The sequence below is a fragment of the Brassica napus genome, chromosome C7, assembly GCF_020379485.1.
Source record: "Brassica napus cultivar Da-Ae chromosome C7, Da-Ae, whole genome shotgun sequence".
Taxonomy (NCBI): domain Eukaryota; kingdom Viridiplantae; phylum Streptophyta; class Magnoliopsida; order Brassicales; family Brassicaceae; genus Brassica; species Brassica napus.
In genome coordinates this window covers 44,190,096-44,215,043 of record NC_063450.1, presented here as the reverse complement: position 1 = coordinate 44,215,043, position 24,948 = coordinate 44,190,096, and the positions used below count along the sequence as shown (strand labels likewise).

The window sequence follows — 24,948 nt, the reverse complement described above, 5'->3', positions numbered from 1 at the left end:
TTCTTATTTACATCTTTGAGTTTAGGTGGTGACACGAGAGTTATTCTTGGGTTCAAGGGGTGCTCTAGGTTCACTAGGCAATAGGATTTCTTTATTTCAAATTCGATATCTTTTAAAAAAAAGAAACAACATATTATCAAGTCATATTATGTTTTTAAAATTAAAAAGTAAAAAAAAATAGCAGTTACAGAAAAAAGAATTAAAAACAAAATTTAACGTCGTCAGCAAAATACTAAACCCTAAATCCTAATCCCTAAACCCTAAATCTTAAATCCTAAACCCTTGGGTAAACGTAAACCCTTGGGTAAACCCTAAACCTTTGGGTAAACTCTAAACCCTTGGGTAAATCCTAAACCCTTGGGTAAATCTTAAACTCTAAATAAAAACACTAAACCCTGAAACTCTAAACCCTAAATCGTAAACCCTAAACCCTTGAGTGTTTTAGTGTTTAGTGATTTTGATTTAGAGTTTAAGATTTATCCTAGGGTTTAGTGTTTAGGATTTAGGGTTTAGGGATTAGTATTTAAGGTTTAATGTTTTGATGACGATGTTAAAAATATTTTTTTTGTAATTACTACTATTTTTTATTTATTTCTTTTTACCTTTTAATTTTAAAAAAATAATATAATTTGATAATATTTTGTTTCCTTTTTTAAAAAATATCAAATATGAAATAGCACAATTCTATTGGTTGGTTCAAGAATAAGTCGTGACACAATACATGACTAGTACTAACTACAAGGAACAGAATGGGGTCTAATAAATGGATTTCAGATTGGTTACTTAGATAATGTATATTATTCCGGATTACTATAGATGGTATGAGTGATATGTAGTATGGAAATTTCGCTAGAAATGATAAGAGAAAATAAAAATAAAATATATACCATATTGATTACCTAAAGTTTTCCATTGACCGAGAGTTGGAAGTGGAATCAAAACGGATCGCAACAATGATAAAATATCCTCAACACAAGAGAAACCACTTAGCGATTTAGATTCCTATTTAATACGATAAGCAAACAATTATCACAATCACACACTAATTATTTCAGACTTTCTTAAAAACTGAATCATCGTCTTCTTCAAGACCAGCGAAAGAGAAAGAACCGAAAAACTTGTGTTCTAAACTTACTGTATTCATCATCATTAGTACAAACACAATTTGCCGTCCTAAGAAGCGCACTAGTTACAAACACGCCAGGGTAAACACAAATTCATGACGTTTACAATTCAATTACATCACCGTCATTATAGAATAACAATGGAAGTGCGACTACAGTTTTGTGATGATATTGCCTTTTGACCATTCTAGTGTGGCTTTGTATCAAAATTTCGTGTTAAGGACACATTTCTTTTTAAAAATTGATTATTAGGCATATTTTTCATCTAAGTACAAAAAGTTACTTTGACTGGTACAAAAATTCACTACGAGGATAGTATCAAGCGTCTCTATTTTTCATACGTACAGAACAATCTATAGACTATACTGTTTGCGTATAATTTGTAGTGGACGGTGGACTCAAAACTAGTCATGATAAATCGAATACGGCAGGAACATTATGATTTGACAAGGCAAAGACCTAAAGGTTCGTTCGTTGCCGTGTTATAGACAGTGAATCAACGGTGTCACACTTACGTCAACTATGACTTTTGTACGTATCTTCACCACCGCTCTTAACCGGATTAAAGCTATTTGAACTCTTGTACGTATCTTCACCACCGCTCTTAACCGGCATTAATCTATTCGATTTCAATTTAACCGGGCTCAGAACGGGTTAAATGATAACTCGTTTCACAATGGTTTACTTTCCATGCAAAATTTTTATTTGTTTTTGAATAAAGTTAATGTACAACGGTTAATACCGGTTCGATTTTTGTAAAACATTGTATACCAGGTCTCAAACTTTACATGTATAACTTCTCCGTATCCGCTCAGTATAATAATATGATATTAAAACAACGATTACTACTTACCTAGCTATAAGTAACTCTGATATTATTATATACACAAACTATAACAACGTTATAAGACTGTTTGAATCATACCAAGCATGCGCTCAAAAGGTTTAAGTGGGGAGGTTTGGTTCGGTTTGCTTTGGTTTTCAGATGATGTACTGACGAAGGTAATCAACTCGAGCCTGATGCTTGAGCTTCATCAAAGCCTTGACTTCATGTTTCCTCACCATTTCTCTAGAGATGTTGAGATTCCCAGCTATCTCTCCTAGCGTCCTGTCTCCTCTCCCATCGAGACCGTATCTTTGTCTAATAACCAGACTCTCTTTCGGCTTCAGTGAATCGAGCTGAAAGAACGAAAACGTGATCAGTTATGCCTCACTAATTGTGTTAAGAAGATGGAAGGATTGAAACGTTACCACGTCGTCGAGAGCGAGCCTGAGGAGAGCAAGTTGTCTCCGGTTATCAGCTCCCACACCATCAACATCCGTGATCCCTTTGATGAACTCTTCTTGAGTAACCGAATGTTTTGAGTTTAATGAGAAAACCGGTTTAGCTGCTCTCAAGACTTCGCGGTATCTCTCAGGTGAGATCTTGAGTCTCTTAACCACCTCTTCCTCTGTAGGGAGTCTTCCAAACTCAAACAAGAGCTCCATCTTGGCTTTATAGATCTCCACTCTAACCTGAATGGAATCAACATGTAAGCTTCCCTGCAAAACAAATCTAAGGGTCTGAGGAAAAGGACCGTAACGTTACCGATTCAAGTCCAAAAGGGACACGAGTGAAGTTAGAGGTTGTCATAGACCGTATGACGGCATGTCTGATCCAAAACAAGCCATAAGTTGAGAGACGTAGCTTCCTTTTAGGCTCAAACCGGTCAATGGCTGTGATGAGCCCTCTCATACCGGCTTGACACAGGTCTTGGAACTTCGGTCCGTTGGTTAAATCTTGAAAATATTTGTTCATAACAAACAATACAAGGCGGAGATTGGTCTGCAATGCAAAAAAAAAAAAAAGACAATTAAGCTAAAACAGCTTTAATAAGAAAGTTCAATGTAAAAAAAATCTTATTGACACTCACCTTAATAAGTTTGTTCCTTGCAGCCCTACCAATTTCAATTTTCCTTTTCACTTCAGCCACACTCATATTGATCTCTCCAGCTATTTCAGCTTCTCTCGGCTCTCTTCCCATGCTCTTTTGCAATTCATCTTTCACTTGAAGGAGAGCCTGCAATGTTAAACACCAAACATTTTCAGCATACAGTGAACTAGGTCTGCGGTCATTAACTAATAACTGAACGAACAGATTTGATTTTTGGTTCAGTTCGGTTAGAAGATTCGGTTCAATTCGGCAACTAAAAAAATAAATTTGGTTTTCGGTTCAGTTGAAAAAAAAGAAAAATTTACCAAACAATACCAATCTTAACTAAAATTCCGAACCGAACTAACTTGCACTAAACAAAATCCAAACCGAAATAACCGTACTTAACCAAAAAGTGTATAATTTTATTCAATTTAAACTAAAATTTAACTGAAAACCAAAAACTTCCGTTCAAAATTTTGAAATCGAACTAACCGAGAACCGAACCGGCAAGCCTACAGTGAACCATCTCTACGTCGACTACATGCAAGAAAGTGAAGAAAAAGGATACCTTCATAGGTTGCATCAACTTAAACAACCAAGTATGTTCAGCGGATGAAACAACAGGAGGTATCTTCATTTTCTTCCAGTCCAAGCTGACTATATCATTAGAAGCTGAATAGTCTCTCACTAGCCTCTCGATCTTCTCCTCCTCTTGCTGCTTCTTCGTTACTTTCTCCCTAGCAGAAGAAGAAGCGCTAACCGGTTTCTCTTGAACGTTTCTCTTCAACGCGATCCGTTTATCAAGAGTCAGACGCTTCTCTTTCTTCACATTGTTCCTCACAACTACTTTCTTCTCTTCTCCACTCTCTTTCCTCTTCCTCCTCCGTGGAACTCTCACTTTGGAGCTGCCATCGATACCATCTTCTTCCTCGAGGGATGTTGCAGGAGGAGGACTAAGCTTGTAAATGCTTTCTAGTCTCGCGGCAGCTTCGTTGTAATCTAAGGGACAGGAAGGAGCCACGTTTTGATCTAGAGGTTTTCGTGTTTTCGTGTCTTTACAGGGCTTTCTCCTCGTAGCTACTACTCTCTTCTCCTTTTGCTTGACGATGATCAGAGATGAGTTGGTGGGAATGGAATCATCTGCTTTGAAAGCAACAATGGATGGCTTTTTCAGTGAAGACCGTTGTGTCAGAAGATCAGTGCTTAGCCCCAGAGGTGATCTTGCAGCTGAAGTTGAAATAAACACAACTCCCATTACAATGAAATCTTTCGAAGCTTCACTTCTGGTCTGAATCGTGCTGCAACAGAAAAAAAAAAACATGTCTGATTGTCATTTTCATATGTGTAAAGAAAAACTTAAGTCTCAAACTTTGACATATAACTTCAAAAAAGGCATAAAACTCAAACTCAAATTGTGATCAACTTGTTCTACAATGAAACACAAAGAGAACCCAAATGCAAAGGCAGAACCTTTCGTGAGCATCGAAGATAAACAATACACAGAGAGAAATAGCTAATCTTCTACAGTTTTTTTTATCAAAATTCGAAAGCTTTAATCAATAAGTGATATTGCATGAAAGAAACTAATGTTCGAAGCTTAGCTTTTGTCAGAAAAAAAAACTAAAGTTCGAAGCACATCGCTAAGCGTGCGTACCTTTGCCGTGTCGGAGAGAGAGATGCTTCGTCGTCCGGTTTAGATTCTGCTTCACAACCATTTTTTTTAAATAGAACAGAGATTAACAATTAAATTGACTAATTACGATATGTCGCCTTATATTTCAATAAACTAATTAATAAGCCTCAAACTATTTTATCTAATCAATTTAACCCATATATGCGTGAGATCACGTTGCGGGATAAATGTGTTCCAATGTTTTATACATACACTACTCTAACTAGTTAATATGTCAAGTATCTACGGTTTGGTAAATTAGTGAAATCTACGGTTTTGCCGATTGTAAAAAGTTTTCGTACTTGTAAATATAAATCTAGATTTATTTAGCTATATGTGCAAATAATTTGAAGGTAAGGAGTAAAGATGCCAATAAAACTATAAGTTTGTCATCTCAGGAAGATCCAACGGCCAACAAGGCTTTCATAAGAAACCAACGGTTGCAAGAGTGCACAAGCGGAGATGGAGAGAGGGTCGACGTGGCCAATTTGTAGTGGAGGAGAAGATATTTCCTAAAGGGAAATATTTGTGGTTATGGATCAGGTAATACAGACGTGGATGGTCTTCTCAGCATTAGTGGGACCCAAATAAAGTGGTGGCTTTACAACCATCTACGTAGCCTTATTATAACCCCATTAAATTTTCTTTGAAATTTAAAAGTCAATAATGTTCAAATTTAAGAAGAAATTTAGCATAAAATTAGTAAATAAAAATAATTATATTTCGATTTGTGTAATGATATTTGGATTGATGTATTTTTTTTAAAAAATTTAGTAACGAATAACATCTCCCCTAAATCTTATTGGAGTCTTTATTCTATCTCTAAGTTTGCTTTAACTTGGCCCAATATAAGGCCCGACTTAAGTACTACTATCTGGAGGATGAGAAACGACGCCGTTTGAATTAAGTCAACTATTTTCTACAATCTGACACGTCCCACTGAATAAAACTCCATGCACAAAGCCACGTAAAGCGTTCTCTCTCTCACTTCCAGATCCTGACACACTTTCTCTGTCTCTCTCCAGACATAATCTCCAATCAAATGGTGAAACTCGCGACGGCGCGTGAGATTAGAACGTACGGCCCTCGGCTCGGGAGGAGCAGAGCCGAGTACATCAACGCTGGTCTATACCTGTTCGCAACCGTGGTGCTCATCGGCGGATTCACAGCCACCGGTTTCTCGTGGGAGCCAAGATCCGGCCTCGTCCTTATTCTCTTGGCTCTTGCTCTTATAACTGCCGTGAATGTTCACGATCTGGTAGCTCATTTAGCCGGAATTGATTACCGGTATGATATGCTATTTAAAACCAAAGAACCATCATGCATTTGATTTAGTTTTTTTTTTATGTTACTGTTACTTGACTATTGGCCTACTGGAAACCTATCCTTGATATAATCTTGTGTGTTATAAATAAAGCTCGATGTGTATCTGTGATATGTTTGTTTTAGTTCACAAATGTTGGGGGATTAATATAACAACGTTTTGGTTCCAGCCATATATATATAATTTTTCTTTTTGTGATTGTAGTTTAAAGTTAATGGAGTATGATTTGCAACTGGGGCTAGTGGAATTTGCCGTCCCTCTGGTTCAGATAGCTGGTTCGGTCGTCTTCTTCTTGGGCATCCTTTTCGTTTTCAATCAGGTAAATATTTTCATTATTGTCATTATATCATTGACCCTTTTCCCCTGCGCATTTTGAATTCTAGACTTAATTTTACAAATATGTCTCAGTATGTAAGTAGTATACTACTGTACTGGAGAGAAGAACGAAAATTGGTTTTGTCCTGGTGTTACCATATTTTACAATTAGCTAGTATTTAAGAAGGAGGCATCGTCTATTAGGTATACATTCATCGTGCATGGTTTCATGTCACAAATGCGAGTAGCTTTAGGTTTGTATGACTAATTTACACGTATATATAGTCATGTGCTGAAATGATTTTATTTGTTTTGTTTAATGGAATATTTAGGCAGAGACAAAACATGGAAATAGTGGAAGAGAGAAGCACGCATTAAACATGCTTATTGCGGGTCCTTTGCTTTGGGTGATAGGATCGATTCACAACTCGTGCCAAATCTATGAAAGAGCTGACAGTCACGTCCAGATACTACAGCAGTGTGTGCACATCCCTTTCTTGGTTGGATCCCTTCTCTTCTTGGTTTCCTCACTTCTCAATAGCTTTGATCAGACCGGGTCATCTCACACTGCCTTGAAGCTTCTTGTAAGTACTTAGAAAAAAAAAACTTACCGCATAATTTGAAAACCGCCTCTTACGTTAACTAGTAACAATGTAGGGGAGGAGATGGATTTGGCTTGGGCTTTCCGGGTCAATATGTCTGTTTGTTGGAGGACTGATGAACGTTGTTAAGGTTTTTAACTTTGTTCAAATCACTGGGCTCCGCCTCGAGAAACTTAGAGGTGGAGCACAAGACAGGCTGCTTGAGGAGAGAGAAGGGTATCTCCCTCTTGTTGCTGAAGAAGAAAGAATAAGAAAAATGGAAGCTGACCAAGCTTCTAATAGAGCCAAAACTCGGTCCCACTTAGACTCCAAGGAGGGAGCTGGTGCTGTAGAGAGCGTGATGGGGACTTCTCAGACACCGTACAAGGATGTTCTCCTAGGACAGAGCTAAATATGTCACGTCCGCGTGTGTTTTTTTGTGCTACATTTCTAATCTCTTATAAGTTGAGATCACAGGTTTTACCGTGAAATGGATGTTAAGATTCGTTTCCTTTTTGGATCTGCTGTGTTGTCAGGGTTTTATGAGATATTGAAAATTTGAAATGTTTAACAATACATCAAGACTTCAAGTCTTTCCACCTCTTTGATTCTTTGTCATTAAACCGGAGATATCACACTAGACAAGATGAAGAGCCCCATACCGGGTACTGAACCAGGGTTCAGTCCCCTGGTTTGATATTTGGTTAAAAAGCCTGCTTAGAGCAAAGAAGATTATGAGTTGTGGGGACCCTAGTAGAATCAGTAAAGAACATGAACAGAAACTCAAGAACCAACAGAGAGAATATAACAAAATAACAAATCAGCATGGAACATATCCAACTATCCAAGTATGGTGTTTAGCACAAAGAAACATATTCAAGTTTGGTTACGAGACAAAACAACAAGGCCTAATCAAAGGCTCAACCGGAAATAGACTCGCCATAACCAGTTCTTTATTTGAATATTAAATTTAACTGTTTGAGTTAGCTGATTTCGTCTCCGAATACATAGTCTTGGTTTTGGAATGATCAATCAACAGTCGGAGGCCGTGGTCATATAGCTTTTGCGATAGGAAGCTGCGTTTGTTGGGATCAACATCTCTTTCAACCCGTCATCCCCCAAATGTGCACCCAACATTTTCAAAGCCAACTGGTGGTTCACATAAGAAATCACAATAGAAGAACATATGTATAACCATTGTTGAATATGTGCATTAGTGTATAAAATTAAAGAGCCAGAAAAAAATGAATATTTACCGCAAAAACTCTGAGGCTATGCCAAAAGCGACGAGGTGAAGGAAAGGGAGAGAGCAAATAGCCCATGGCGGTGAGGGTGATGCATACAAGATGAAAAACTAGACTAAGGGGACGAGGGTTCATGCCACCAAGAATAGCCATCATTCCGGATGTTCGGAATCCACCACTGGAGAAGGTAACTAAAGCAGCTTTCTCGCATTCCCTCTCTTGCTTCGTCCGTTGTAGCAACAAGCACTTCTGAGAAGACATGCGCCAGCGTGTTCACCGTTGCCGACATTGGCTTTTACCGTCCAATATGATCAACACATATAAAAGGATATTATCATATATAATAAATCTTATTTAACTATATGTGAGCATTATATGAGTTTCCATCAAAGTAGCATTCATTATATCTTCATGGACAAGGTTCCCGATAGGTGGTAATACGACTAAACTAACAAAACTTGGTAACAAAAATAGGATCTAATCAGCTAATCCAGCGTATAAAATGATAGATCCATGACCTTTTACACATTTTAATGAACAACCAATGCTATATAGCTCGTCATTATAAAAAAAAAAAAAGAATGTCAGAACTCACCTTGCGGATGATGTAAAAGGACTTAACAAGCTCCAAGACCTTCTTAGTATTGCTAAAGCTAGGCACTGGCCAGAGAAGATTGCGTAAAATGAGAACGTCGGAGAGTGCAACCATCATCCCTGAAGCGATTATAGGATGACGCATATTGAATGCATCTCCCAACACAATCACTCCTTTCTTATCACACTGCTTCGCTGACATACTCTTAGTCGCAGTTGTTTTTATTTCTAGTAGTCCCTCCTCAACTCCTTTCAAAAATGTCTCACAGAGATTTCCATCTGGTATCTACGAAACGAAAAAGATTAATGATACAAAGTAAGTCATATGAACAAAATTACACCTCTGGAAAACAAAGCATCTCCGTATATGATTCCTTGAAAACGTTAGAAGTTAAATTAAACAATGCATATATATACTAAAAGTTATAGGTTTACACCAATCCTTTACGTACCTGGGAGCCACAGTTTTCTTGAGAAAGTTAACCATTTCGCCATTTGCTATAGAAGGAATGCTATCAGCAGGAACTTCGGCAGCACAACGAACCTCACTGCTTGTTATTTGATATACAACACATGGTAAAGGTTTAGAAAAAATCAGATGCATACTATGTGGATCTTCAAGTCGGGTATTCTTCGTGACGTAACCCACAAAACAAGAGAGCACTTCCACCTGTATAATATACATATATGTTTAGTTGATCACGATCCTTAAACACGAAACTTATCTTTGTCGAAATTCAATGAGAATATAAAAGTCTATGATGCTTAAAACATATGTTCACTCACTTTATTATCGACGGCTGACCGGCGAAGGTTCGAGTAGCAACCGTCGCATACCACAGTGAGAGGTGCAAAGGCAGTTATTTCTTCGCCTGCACTATTCTTGTATATCACTCCCTTAACCACTCCTTTTTCTTCTATCAAAAACTTCACCGTTCCTTCTTCGAGTTGCACACTGCCAATGTTCATTTCATTAATTTTATTGAGAAGATAAATTATGTATATGCGAGTGGTATATAATTTTATTCATTGTAACCGGTTTTGAACTGTAAATCTATAAACGAAAATATTGATTTTCAGTTCCACTAGAAGAATTATCTCGAGTGCAAGTTCCAAAAATTAGTTTTGAATACAGTTTGAAATCTCCATGTTACAATTTTTTTTTTTTTTTTTTGCTAAACGTTACAAAAATTTAAAACATTAATATGTATTTTATGTACGTACTTGGCATGAGAAGCTGCCTTTTTGTGTAGACGTTGTACCAGACGGCCATTACGTAAGAGTCTACCGGCAGATTCACAAGGAAAATTTTTGTTATCCGGAAAATACAAGGTGTCGTTTTTCCCGTCCTTGTAAATTGCCAATAACTTTATTTCTTGAGCGTCTATCTCCTCCAAACAATCTAATAGATATACAGAGACAAAATCGCAAATTAAGCGACACGTAACATAATTGAGCTAAGATACATCCAATGCGCCTAGCTATGGCAACAAGATCAAACAATTTTGTCTAGTAATGAATATGAAGATGAATTAAGTGAAGAGAGAGACCTTCAAAACCAAGCTGAGCTAACATGAGGCGTCCACCCGGTTGCATCAGCTCTCCCATAAATCTTTGAGGTTCTTTCAAGTCTCTCTCTATCACATGTACTCGCCGTCCATCCTGCATCCGGCATCCTCATATAAATAGGGACAAAATGTTTCTCACACACTCGCCGTCCATCCTGCATCCGGCATCCGGCATCCGGCATCTCTCTATCACATGTACTCGCCGTCCATTCAGGTGGCCTAGCGGCAGTACTGAATGTTTTTCACACACGACTACCCGAGGTCGCCAGTTCGATACTCAGGGACAGCGGGGTGGTATTGGGTTAGCTAAAAAATCCCTACGGGGATTTCTGGCGAGGTGGCCCTTCGGGGTGAGCCCAGTCACTATAAAAAGTTCAACCTATACAGTTTTGAGAACGTCAGGTGGCCTAGCGGCAGTACTGAATGTTTCTCACACACGACTACCCGAGGTCGCCAGTTCGATACTCAGGGACAGCGGGGTGGTACTGGGTTAGCTAAAAAATCCCTACGGGGATTTCTGGCGAGGTGGCCCTTCAGGGTGAGCCCAGTCACTATAAAAAGTTCAACCTATACTGTTTTGAGAACGCCAGGTAGCCTAGCGGCAGTACTGAATGTTTCTCACACACGACTACCCGAGGTCGCCAGTTCGATATTCAGGGACAGCAGGGTGGTACTGGGTTAGCTAAAAAATCTCTACGGGGATTTCTGGCGAGGTGGCCCTTCGGGGTGAGCCCAGTCACTATAAAAAGTTCAACCTATACAATTTTAACCAAGTTGCTTTGGTCTAGTGGTGTAGGAGCTCCAGCTGGAGTGTCCGCCCCTGGGTTCGAGCCTTGGCCACTGCGGATTTTACATGTGGGCTGCAGTACCCGAGACCGAAGACCGTTACACGGTGAGCCACATGGTGACGCCCTGGCAGCGTCCATGCTCACTTCAGTCTCTAGTCTGGACCACCTCGGTGGGGTCAGGATACTCGGTTAGCAAAAAAAAAAAATATATATATATATATAGAACAAGTATCTTTAGTTTTTTAAAAAAGTATCTTTTTCTGCATTCCTAATTTCCCATTCTTTTTTTTTTTTGTATCTTTTCAACTCATGGACACCCATATAACATAAACTCATGGACACCCATGATCCATGCTGCATGGGCCATTATTAGTTCTTTTTCAAATTAGATTTCTTTTATATGTTGTTTTTATAAAATAATGCATTTTTATGTCCACTGATGATTTAGTGCATATGATTTTCGTATAAATGAAAAGATACATAATTTTTATTTAAAAAAAATTCCATGTAAAAAATACCAGCTCTTTTTATGTGAAAATTTCAAAAAAAAAATACTTAAGATATATTTCTAAAATCCTTAAAATCGACCACCACAATATATAGAGAGCTTCTACGAATTTTTTTTTACAAGTAAAATAAGTTAAGAGATTAATACATGATCCGTTTTAAAAACGATTAATGCATATGATGTAACCTATTTGATGATTACATTACCGCCCTAATCAACAACAAAAATTATCTGAGTTTGATTATAGAAGCTAAACACAACACATGAAAAGCTACCAAAAACCTAGTTTAATCAGTTATCTAAGTTTCAAAACATCAGTACGTATTTGAACGAATATCATCTCTACTAGAGTGGTCACTGCACTGCAATTAACATGGCAGATCAAAATTTCTTAGATATATAAAAACAACACAGCCTATTGAAAAGATCATCTTAGTGACGAGGCCTTACCATGATTGATTGATCAATTGTAAAATCAACAAAAAAAAAACAAAAAGCTGTCAAATACGCAAATATACCTTAGCAAGAGCATAAGCAAGAGCCGCGCCTGCCACACCCGCCCCAACAATGATGACATCATGAGCCTCACCATCTCTGGTCTCTTCTGCATCGACCTCTGTCTCCTCTGTTCCAATCTTCTTTCTTTTGATGAGGTGAAAAACCATCCATGTCAGAATGAAGGCGAGAAGCGTCCATAACCACGTGTATGTCGTTGCCATTCCACTTAGTAATGATATCTTTATCTTCGACTCTGAAATGCTTTCTCAAAACAAAACAAAAAACTCGGAAATGATATAGTTAAATAGGAGAAACCTACAATGTCAAACCTAGAAAAATATATTAAATAAATTTGAGTTTCACAGCTTGGCAAATCGATTATAGACAGACATGAGATCGAGTCACAGTGATATTTGTATTTGTACTATCATTATAATTATTTTTTACGTGAAAACGAAATTTTGGAAATATTTGTTTTCCAGAAATAGATAATTCATAAATAGTTATCCATCCGTTTCATAATAAATGATATTTTTAAAAAAATTGTTGTTTCAAAATAGATGATGTTTTAATATTTTTATGTTATTTTTAATTTTATTGAAAACTGTGTAACTAATTAGATGTTTTAGTTATTTCTATAATTGGTTGAATGATTTTTAAATTATATTTTTAAAACTATTTAAAAAAAAAAAATTAATTTTTGTGCATTAAGGAATAACATGAGTATCAAATAGGTCAATTTAATTAGGATTTGGTTACCGTTTTTTTGGGTATTAGGTAGGCAAAAAGTTGGCCGACAAAAAAGTCAACCCGCTGATTGGAACTGGCCACGTTTACATGAGTGTGCATCATATCATTCATAGACGTGTCAAGCTACGAATAAATTAGTACTCTCCGTAACTACCTAGTCTTATCCAGTAACCCATATACATACTATTACAAAAATCTACTGGGATTCTATTTTGTATATTTTTTTTCCATATATTATTATTATTATTATTGACGGGTCAAAGCCTAATAACCCATACATAACGCAAAGGCCCGATAGACAAACTAAAAAAACCATTTGGGTCAAAAGCCCAAAAACATTAACCCGATCTGCGCCTCAAAACCCAGCACCAAAAACCCAACACCCCAAGCCCACTAGAATTTACCCCATACACGTATCGACTTATTATCAGGACCAAACTACGTGTTTGACTCCTCACCGATGAGGAACACGTGTTTCACGACACCTCCACCCTTCACCGCTTCGAGATTCGTCGCCCGAACCACCGATATTTCACCGTAGTATCACTGGAAAAGAAACCCCGCGCCACGAACCCATCGACCCAGTCGAGATCTCCTCCATCTCCCAGAGAATCAAGGCGCGATCAAACTCCGCCCTCAAACCCACCGAACTCTATAAGAAATATCGTATGAAAAAATAAAATTAATATTTTTGAAATTAATATTTTTGTCCATTAAATTTTTTTTAAAAAACATTTTTTTGTTAATTACATAAATTGTTTATCAATGAGCTGATCCCATTTTAAAAAAAAATATTTTAGGTCAAAAAATCACTTATCCCATAAGAACCTAACGTTTAGGCCGAAGAATCTAAGGTCTACTATTCGGTTACAATGAAACTATGCAAGCTCGATTTTATATCATGATTTAGCAATTTAAAAATTAGTTATGGTTATGAGAAGTTTACGTTCACGTGTCAATCCTATTTATCTTAATATTTTTCTCATTTTTGTGTCGTTTTTTTCATTTTGGTTATTGGTCGATATAAATATTGAATTTTGAGTTTATTCTCATTTCGTTATTTTGTTTTGGCATGTGATTTAGAAAATGTTTAAGCTTTAAAATTATTAAAGAGATACATACTTGCAAAATATTTTTTTTAAATATTTATTACTTATTTTATGTTTTTCTGCATATTATGAAATAATAAAATAATAATGATAAATTAAATAACTAAGAAATCAGTTACTATTATGTAATAAATTGGCGTGCGTATATAAATCAAACGACGCTCTTGTTTATTCACAATCATTTTAGGGTAAATAAATCAAAACAATCAATCTTATCTATCGTATATGATATATAATTAAATTTAAATGATATTAACATAGATATATAATATAATTTTAATACAAATATTTATTAAATGAGGTTTCTACTTATATGATTTTATGATTATTTGCATATTTGTGTAACAAAATTTTACACCAATAATTTGTTTAAAAGGGAATGTTTAATGGTTTCAGTAATTTATAATCATTAAAAAAATAATGAATATTTTAAATTAAAATATTAAATTTTCAATATATGTTCAATGCAGATATCAAAATATAAGTATGCATTTTCATATGATGTATAGTTTAACTTAAACGATATAAAATATATATATATATATATTAACAGAAACACCTATTAGAATAAAATTATTTATTCATATGATTTTATAATCACTAGATTCTTTTTCCGCGCTACGCGCGGATTACATGCTTCAAATTTATTAATTTACAAAATTTTCCACTATATTTACAATATTACTAATTGTTTATATAACATTTTTTAAAGTTGAAACTTAAAGCATCAAGAAAAAACTCAAAGATCATTAACGGCGAGCATCATTAGTGACAAATAAATATTGTAATTAAAATGTAAAATATAAAAGATTAAAATTAATCTAAATAATATTAATCCCAATAATAATAATTTTAACATTTCATTTGTGAAAAAACTTAAAGCATCATTTTAAAATACAGAGAGATAGTATATATCAACAATATTAGGGACATAAGTCTCACATCGGGTATTGAAAGAGATCATTAGTAATATATAAGATAGATGAGTCACTCCTCTTATTACCAATTGGTTTTAGGTTGGAAACTCATCTAGCTTAATATGGTATCAGAGCCCGATCCAAACAATTCAACCCGATCTATTATCGATCCAGCCCAAAGTCGGCCCATCGATCTTTGCCCAAACATTCCGAGATTGACGTTCAAATAACCATCATCTCGAGATGGCGTATTAGGGACATAAGTCCCACATCGGATATTGGAAGAGATCATTAGTAATATATAATATAGATGGATCACTCCTATTATTACCAATTGGTTTTAGGTTGAAAGCCTATATAGCTTAATAAACAAAACATGAAAAATTGCATGCGGCTTATACAACTTTGAATACTTATCTAAAAATTAATGAGTTAACTTATTTGTTTGATTGCTTGACATAATATAAGTTCATTTATCTGTTGAGAAAGACGAAACAATCATAAAAAGGTTGCTCACATGTCAGCAACTAAATCAATCACGAACTTGTGTCTGACACATGCATATACACAAATACGCTGTAATTACTTTTTGTCAAATACACAAAACTCACAGTGTACTGTTATCCCGACACATGTTATTGCCCGGAGACAAACCATTATTCTACTTGGATTCTCTACGTATTCTGTGTCAAGGATCCCAGAAAAGCTGGCTCCCACAGTTACTATTTGTTCACTGACCATATAACTTATGGGAATTCCTCAACTCGCTCCTCGGAAAACTTTATTTGTGGAGAAAACGAAGATGCAAATCATAAGTAGATGAGACCCTAGAGATAATATATGGTGCATTTCTTACGGTAAGAAGTGTCTCTTTGTCGTGGGGGATAACAAAATCATCAAAGTCTTGTTTTCAATCGGTTGACTCAACTTTCAAGTGCTTTAAATTGTAATTCTTTTGTAGGTCAAAGTGGGCGCTAAAAAAAAAAATATTTTGAGTGATATATATATGTACCTCATTTAAAAAACTATTCAGTAGCTGTTCGTTTTGCTTCCATTGAAGCTAAAGGTAGCAACATAAAGCAGTGCCAAAGCGGGAGCTCGATCAAGATGAAAAATTAATTTTAAGCCCGAGATTATGACTCAAGAGAAGGAGGGTGGTGACAGAACTATCGTATACTTACGTCGAAGACTACAACATTGGGATATATGTATATGTCGTGTATACTGATCCCATCGAATCTTCTTTCCCAGCTGAGGATCTACCTCTGCTTCTCTAAGAGCTTTGCTATTGTTGATGTAGTGATCACAATCTACATTCATAAGATAAGGAGCATTAGATAGAAACCCCGAGATTTGCGGAAAGAATTCAAATAATATAATCAAGGATTAGGCATAATCATTTACTAAAAGATTCATGGCTCCAACATTTTATGATGGTCAACTCTGGGTCTCTTCTCATGGGAAGACAAACCAGCCTAGGCAGCTTGTGGTTTTATACATCGCAAACACCATTGTTTCAAAGGAGAAAACATGAAAATAAACAGATAACTCTGGGAGTAATGTGTACACTCAGCACATATAACAAAAATGAAACAGTTAAACGCCTCTGAGAATCTCACCTAGATCAGAACAAATGATCACAAATATTATTACCAGGCCAGGGAGTGCATTTGTGCCTAGTCAAGACTTCTTCAGACACTTTCTGTGCAGTCGCAACTAAGCATTGATGTTAACCTTGAATTCTTCATAATCTCTCTGTGTCCAGGATTAGAAAATGAAGTTATGTATAAAGGAGCTAGGATACAAACCTTCATGGTTCATCGTTCCCCAAACTCAAATGGCTGCAAAAGAAAGCGAAACCACCAAACCAGATTATGTGGTTTTAGTTTAAAAATATAAAAAGAGAATGAGTCCGTTTAACCACAAATCAAATTCTCACTGTCATTACCTCTATACCGTGAGTAAAGCGTTTAACCTCAATCAGATTCTAGCCGCCGTACGATTAGCTCTACTGTGGCTCGTCTCAAATGTACAAACCCATTGGTGAGAAAAAAGAAAGGCATCGATTTATATATTGAGAAGGGGAGAAGACGAAGAGAGCTTGGAGTCCGGAGATGATGTTGTTACTCAATACTCACTTTTAATTGGGCAGCAATATCTAGCAGTCCAATATCTAGCAAAAAAAGTGGAATGTGGAAGATATAAAGTGTTGTAACAGACTGGTTTTGATTTTTGCAAGCGGCAAGAAATATAGCGGAAGAGTGTAAATAATTGATAAGATGGCTCTCTGTAAGTGTTAAACCAGAAGAGTGGGATAGACAAACAGATTTGGCGTCCCTGTAGATATTAGGGCTATGGAAGTATTACGATTGGGCCGAATATCTGGAAGGGCTGGGATGCTTTCATGGCCTAATAGCTTGAGTATTAAGAAATGACCGTGATGACATGGTGGTTTAATTGGTTGAGAATATCTTGTCCTATGTGGACAGCTTTAGGAATCTCTAAACTAGTTCCTTTTATATAGTAGTGATTGTATCTTGTTATAGAAAAAAAAAAATTAAACCTTGATCAGAGAAGTTTATGTGAGATTTTTACAGTTTTAGTAATTTATACTCGTTTTGAAAAATTCAAAATACAATATATACAAAAAAGATCTAAATTTTTTTTATATGATTAATGTAATTGTGTAATTTATTTTAATAATAAATAATTAAACAAAAATTATATAAAGTATACAGATTGTTAGCAAATCTTTATTATTTAAAATCATTAATTGTCATATATATCTTAATCACATTAGGTAATTTCGTAGGTTTTAATTAATGAAAGAATACATAATAATTTCAATTTGATAAATGAATGGTCCATAATAGACATACTATATAATATAACATTCCCTAGCAATTTAATTTTTGGACTAACAAAATTCTCAGTTGATTCTCAAGCCGCCACGTAAGCAAAATTAGCATTCTAGTCACATGACAACTCAACAGAGCGATTTGTTCATTTGTACAAAATACATGTTATCTATACTATTAAAGGGGAATGAGTCTTAAAAAATCTACTTATACAAAGTTGTTGGACCTATTCATTAGCTAATTATTTTTTGGTTTACCTTATTTATCTCTAACTATACAAGATTATTACTAATAGCATCCATATTAATGGCAAAATGATCATTTAATTTTTCCCTTTACCTACAAAATCGCCTACCATATATTGATACACTAAAAATCAAAAAAAAAATTGGCTGGCTTGGTTTAATTACGATTACAAAATACAAAATCGGATTGCTTACTCATTTCAGATATTTATTGAATTCAGTAACAACCTACCAATCTTTATTATATACGTAGAATAAGTGTATGACTACATACTAAAACAAGTTAAGCTAATCAACAACTTGATAAACTATTTTCTTCAGTTTTAATGTATTATTAAAAAGTAAATCAATTTTTTTAGAAATATTAGATTTTCTGGATTTTTACTAGGTCGACCAACATCATATCAAGTCACAAGTTAAAGGTGAATTTTTAGGTATTTTCAAAATTTTAATTACCAGTTTTTTGTTAAATCTGAACTGGATTATATATGGATCATCGGATTTACCAATTTAATTGCATGTTTGGGTAGAATATGAAAACATTTCTTATATCTTAATTCGTCTATAAATTATTTATGTACTCCTCTAAAAGGAAATAAATAATTTGTACAAATAGAATGTTTTCTTCGCATCATTTAAATGTAGATAAACAATTACGCCTCAGCATTCAGTTTATGTTCGTGTATTTTTTTTTTCAGTTCCTTATATTTAGGAACCATTAAATTTAGCAATTCAAATATTTACAAAGTTCGGTTTGGTTATTTTGGTTAGGTTCAGGTAGTGCATAAATAAGAAACACGGTAATATCCAAAAACAATGGGTCAAATTCGGTTCCGGTTTTCTTTCCGAGTAATTTCATATCATGTAAGTAAAAATATCAGATAATTCGGGGGGGGGGGGGGGGGGGGGTAGTTTAAATAGCAGGTAATTCGGGTTGTTCGGATAAGAATATCAGATAACTTGAATAAATTTGAATATTTTTGATAAAAAACATATTCGTGTAATTTAGTTTTTGGGTAATTCGGTGTATAAAGAGTATTTTAAGATATTTGTTTATTTAGATATTAGTATAATTCATATTTGTAGGTTTATAATTTGTATTTTAAAATTTTGGATACTCATTTGGTTTTTGATTTGGATCCGGCTCAGTTTTTTTATTCCAAAATATAAGATTTTCCCGATTATTTATGAAATTCCTTTTAATTTTCGTTTTGATCGGTTTGGCACGCTTCGGTTCTTCGATTCCAGATATATTTATCCAGACTTATCCACTATCTAATATAGAAATAACCAAATATTTATCCAAGCCTCATCTTGTGCTTGGATTGATCTCACAACTCATAAAGGTCCACACTTGTTTTTCTATACTCATATTCCTTTGTATTTGTGCTCGATGATTTACTAACTAATATTGGGAACTGCAGATTCTGCTCCTCACTGATCTTAGTTTGAAGAAGATGCCTCAGCTTATTGAGTTGGTTGAGGACAGCGACGTAATGATTAAGCATATCTCTTTCTGAATTTTGACTAATGTATATGTGTGCTGTAAGTAACAATAAATAGTTACATGTTTGTTGCAGGAGATAGAAGAATTTATGAGATTACCCAAGAGAAAGTCTTACTCAAATAGTTGAACTTTCATCTCAAGAAAGGTGGCTACAAGAAAACCGTTGAAAACTTTTCTTCAGATCTGAAGGTATATGGCTTTCCAAGTACCAACTAGATTTAAGTTTTTCTTTCGTGTTTGTTTAAAATTTATAATTATAAATCACTACAAGAAAACATAATCTTAACGAGGGCGGTTTTCCTCGTGAGTTCGTCGTAAAAGAGGCTTTACGACGAATTAGCGAGGAACCACGTTTGCTCGTTACTCATCCATCGTAACACATATTTCCTCGCCAATTCGTCGTAACTTAGCGAGGAAAATATTTCGTCGTAAAGACGAAGTAGATCATTTCGTCGTAAAGACCACGTAAATATTCCACGTAAGGAGGTCACTATATTTCCTCGTAAATACCTTCTTCGTAAACTACACGTAAATACCTTGAAAGGGTTTCCTCGCAAAATACACGTAACTACCACGAAAGTATTTCCTCGTAAAATACTCGTTTATCTTTCCTCGTTATTTCCTCGTAAATGTTTTCTCGTAAAATACTCGTTTATTATTTCTCGTCATTTCCTCGTAAGGTTTCCACATAAATAGGTCATACATTAGCTACGAATTTAATTCATTTTTATTATTTTACAGAATTTAAAAATATAATTAAAAAATAATTAAAATTATTTAATTTATTAATAAAATTATAATTTAAAATAAAAATAAATCAATACGAAAATATTTTATATATAAATAAGTTTTGAATTTATAATACAACAACCGGAAAAAAAACTAAGGGTCGTTCATCGCCTGGTAGAATTCATCACTCCTCCTCGTAACATCCGCCTCGTTATGTACGTCGGATGACTCGCCTCGAATGGGATGTTGTTGTCGCATGTTCCTCAACATGGACTCCCATTCCGGATTTGAGGCCGCTATAACGTCCAAGAAGCCCTCGACTCCACCCATACGAGATTTTGTCGCGGCCAACTCGTTACGCAGCTCAGTGACTTCATCATCCCGTCGCTGACCATAAGACGATGTCGCTCTCGGAACATCGTTGACGGAACCAATCCCCAACGTCCGTCCCTTTTTTTTAGGGACAACCTTAAAAACAAAAAATAAATGTTGTTAGTAAAAATTTAAAGTTATATTAAATGAATAATAAAAAAATAAAATTTTTGAAAATTTACCTCCTCGTAAATCTTATCCACTTCAAGTGTGGATAAGGTGACGGGTAATCCGTCGGTAGACTGCTGGGTCAGCTGGGTCTGGCGGTCTTCAACCCGAGCAACCACGTCGTTGTAGATTTGCTCGGACTTGCCATCTACAAATACGCCCGCCTTGTTCTTGTGGGTCCTCTCGTAAAGTTCCATAAGAGACGGGAGATGTCCAGTCTCTTTGGCCTAAAAAACATTTAAGAAAGTTAGAATAAAAATATATATATTAAAAAAATTATTTAATAAAATATTTAGTTACCATTTCCAAACAGACACCGGCGTGGGGTTTTTGGCCCGTAGTGTGAAGCATCGGCCCGTTTCCGTGCTCATCGACCGTGTTATGGGAGTTAAAGCAAGCCTGGGCGATTCTAATGGAATCAGGAAGACGCCAATAATGGATGAGGCCATCCCACACATCCGTGGTGAGCTCAGCGGGTTTGCCACGCTCATACCCCTTCACGATCCAGTCACCCTTCCAGTTGGAGACCGTGTCCAACAAGCGAACTTTCGCCTTCGCGTTAAACTTCTTCCTCACCTTCTCAGTGATCTCCAAGGCCCAATTATATTTTTGCTGTTGGAAAAAATAAATTAACAATTAGTTTTTTAGAAAGTATATATATAAATCATGAAAAAATTAAAGTATATATAATTAATTAATAGAAACTTATAGCGTAAATTTTGAACCACGTCTTTCTGACGTAGTGAGGCGTCTTACTCCAGTTCGGATGTGCCATGGGGAAGTAACCTTTGATCGTGTCGGTCACGTCCGATGCAAGACATCCGTCAACCCCCCACCTGGAAAATACAAATTTAAAATATAAATTATTTTTTAATGTTATAAAATAATTTTAAACGAATTAAAAAAAATTAATGCAACATACCACAAAGTTCCGTCCGGTCGGTCGGGGTCGATGACTGGTAAACCTTCTCTGCCTGGCAGACGGTGAATGTCCTCTACAGTGTACTGCGAGTAAGGAGCACTCGGAGGCACCATCAAATCGGGATGAATATCGGCGGCCATCGAAGGTGCCATCGGAGGAGGCACAGGAGGAGACATCGTCGGATGAGCCATCGGGGAAGGCACATGAAGAGCCGATGGTGCACTAGAAGAAGTAGACCCAGAGACTCTCTGAGTGTCATGAGTCTCGGGGACAGTCTTCTGACCCGAAGAACCGGGAGCTGAAGAAGAGGTCGGGTCAAAACGACTACCCGGCTCACCGAAGATCTCTCTGTAATGAGCAGTAAGTCTTGCTTTTCGAACCTGGGAAAAAAATTAAAATTTTAAAATTAACATCAACAGTATATTTCCCAACATTATCCACCTAATCAACACTAAATAACATAAAATCCGTAAACCTATCTAAATTTCCTATACTAACCACCTAATCTATCCTAAACTAACCAAATTAGAGAGGAATTAGAGAGGCTTACCATTGCTATGAAATGGAGAGGAAGTGGAGAGGAAGTAGAGAGGAAAGAAAGAGTGAGCGCTCGAGGGTATATATAAGATTACATATCGTCGCAAATTCCTCGTAAGGTTACGACGAAATAGCGAGCAGTTACAAAGGCCCGTGTTTTTCAGTACGAAGAAATTGCGAGGAATCACAAAGGCCCGTGTTTTTATATACGAGGTATTAACGACGATTTTGCTTACGTGGAATTAACGAGCCTTGCTTTCCTATAAATATACACACAACTCTCATTCTCAAACCACACACAAACTCCCAAATCACACCCTATCTCAAATCACATTCCTCAGTAAAATCCTATTCAAATTATAAATATTTGAAAAAAATAGGAAAAGGAGAAGATATTAGAATTCATGTGGGCGAGACTTACGTATTATAATTGCTGGAAGTCTTGCCACATGTTAATCTGGTATTTTTCTCCTTTTCCTTTTTTTCTAGTTTTTACATTACGAGGTATTTACGACGTTTCTGCTTACGTGGTGTTTACGACGATTTCATCCTACGTGGTCTTTACGACGATTTGCGCTTACGTGGAATTAACGAGTGTTCTGTTTAAATCCTTAAAATCTGAAACCCCAAACCCCAAACCCCAAACCCCAAACCCCAAACCTGAAACCCCAAACCCCAAACCCTAAACCCCAAATCCGAAACCCCAAACCCCATATTCCTTATTTTCTACTTCATATATTCCAAACCTCATCTTTATTTTTAAATTTCGTCGTTATTTCCTCGTTGGCTTACGAGTCCTTTACGACGATTTCTCATACGTGGTTTTTACGACGATTTCATCCTACGTGGTCTTTACGACGATTTGCGCTTACGTGGAATTAACGAGCCCCGCGTTCTTTATTTTTATATTTCGTCGTTATTTCCTCGTTGGCTTACGAGTCCTTTACGACGATTTTTACTTACGTGGAATTAACGAGTGTTATGTTTAAATCCCTAGAATCCGAAACCCCAAACCCCAAACCCCATATTCCTTATTTTCTACTTCATATATTCAAAACCCCATCTTTATTTCCATTCCAAACCACAATTCCCACATTTGCTTATTCATAAAACAAACTCCCACATTACCTTATTCATAAAACAAACCCCACATTACCTTATTCATAAAACAAACTCCCACATCTTATTCATAAAACAAATACATCAATCGGATACATCGACATTCTCGTCATCACTAGAAACATCATCATTTTCATTAAACTCGTCTTCAACAGCTTCGTCTGTGGCATCATCGGTAAGATCTTCGTACTCGTGATTATGCGGATCAATGAGAAGGATGTCATCAATTTCTTGTTCAGGTTCCTCGACTTCATTTATCTGTTCTTTTTGCAATGGTGGTTCTTCTCCACTGATGATTCGTCCTCGAGGTGTAACTTTGATCACTGCTAACCAATTTATACCTGAATCTCTCATCCGAGGGTATGGAAGGAAGCTAACTTGGTCTGCTTGTGAAGCTAAGATGAAAGGCTCGAATTTGTTGTACCTTCATCCACCGTTGACATCAACTACACCGAATTTGTTAGACCGAACACCTCTGTTGACGACGGGGTCGAACCATTCACATTTGAAGAGGACGCATTTCAGCTTCAGTATCCCTGGAAATTCGACTTCAATAATCTCCGTCAAGATCCCGTAGAAATCTGTTTCCCCTTTCACACATATTCCATAGTTACTGGTCGCCCGCTGTCTACCATACTCATATGTATGAAAAGTATAGCCTCGTGTGAAATACATCTGTGATGTGGTGACCTTTACAAGTGGAGATTGAATTACTTCGTGTAACCACTTAGGATAATCTGCATCGTCGTCGTCATAATCAACCTGCAAAAATAAAGAGAATGTTAATGAAATACAGATCATGTATGAAAAAAGAGTTTGAGTTAATACCTGATTCCGCAACCACTTAATGAAGTGTTGATCTTTCCTTTTGTCTACGTCACTTGTGGATATACCAGAAAATGTTTCTTCGACTTGAGAAACAAATAGGCTTTAAAATCACATTTTATAGGAATGAATCTCTCGCAATTATATAATTAATTATACTTATATGTGTTTTGAAGTGTCAATACATGTTACCTTTCAAAATAACGCATCAATGGATCTTCGCAATTGAGTAGAATATAGGTGTGTGCACTATGAGCGTCTTGTTCAGTCGACCACCAAACCTCTTTAGACTTCCCACCGAGTCGCCCAATCTGGCTAAAGATGTCTGGAACACCAGCAACTGCATATGTTGGCGCAACACCACCATCATCATATCTTCTTGGAGCTCTTCTCCGGGTACGTACTTTTGACGCAATGTAGTACGATGTGAAGTGAGAAACTTCTTCCATCAAACTTCCAGCAATTATAGAACCTTCAACTTTGGCGAGGTTCTTTGATTTCCCTTCAAATATTTCATGGCTCTCTCATACTGATACATCCATCCGTAATGTACAGGTCCACGAACCAATGCCTCATATGGGAGGTGGACAGCTAGATGCTCCATGACGTCAAAAAATCTAGGAGGAAATATCTTCTCCAAATTGCATAATAAGATGGAAATGTTCTCCTGAAGCTGTTCCACAACTTCTTCTTTAAGAGTGCGTGTGCTCAGATCCCTGAAAAATGCTCCAATGCCTTTTATATTCCAAAAAAAATTA

At 36.2% G+C, this 24,948-nt stretch overlaps 2 protein-coding genes and 1 pseudogene across 2 annotated transcripts; 1 reads left to right on the top strand and 2 right to left on the bottom strand.

The window, feature by feature from the left end:
- Positions 1–1,845: 1,845 nt before the first annotated feature.
- On the bottom strand, positions 1,846–4,780 carry LOC106411623 (RNA polymerase sigma factor sigE, chloroplastic/mitochondrial-like). The gene is made up of 6 exons (XM_013852416.3): positions 4,695–4,780; positions 3,609–4,338; positions 3,038–3,184; positions 2,713–2,949; positions 2,376–2,639; positions 1,846–2,303 (listed from the first exon to the last, which is right to left on the bottom strand). Exons 2-6 carry the CDS (start codon positions 4,293–4,295, stop codon positions 2,106–2,108), a joined length of 1,533 nt encoding a protein of 510 aa, XP_013707870.2. The 5' UTR covers positions 4,296–4,338; positions 4,695–4,780; the 3' UTR covers positions 1,846–2,105.
- Positions 4,781–5,688: 908 nt separating this feature from the next.
- On the top strand, positions 5,689–7,535 carry LOC106414357. The gene is made up of 4 exons (XM_013855024.3): positions 5,689–5,999; positions 6,241–6,355; positions 6,684–6,935; positions 7,009–7,535. The coding sequence occupies exons 1-4, from the start codon at positions 5,755–5,757 to the stop codon at positions 7,342–7,344; spliced, it is 948 nt and encodes a 315-aa protein (XP_013710478.2). The 5' UTR covers positions 5,689–5,754; the 3' UTR covers positions 7,345–7,535.
- Positions 7,536–7,737: 202 nt separating this feature from the next.
- Positions 7,738–12,544, bottom strand: LOC106414035 (annotated as a pseudogene).
- Positions 12,545–24,948: the final 12,404 nt, after the last annotated feature.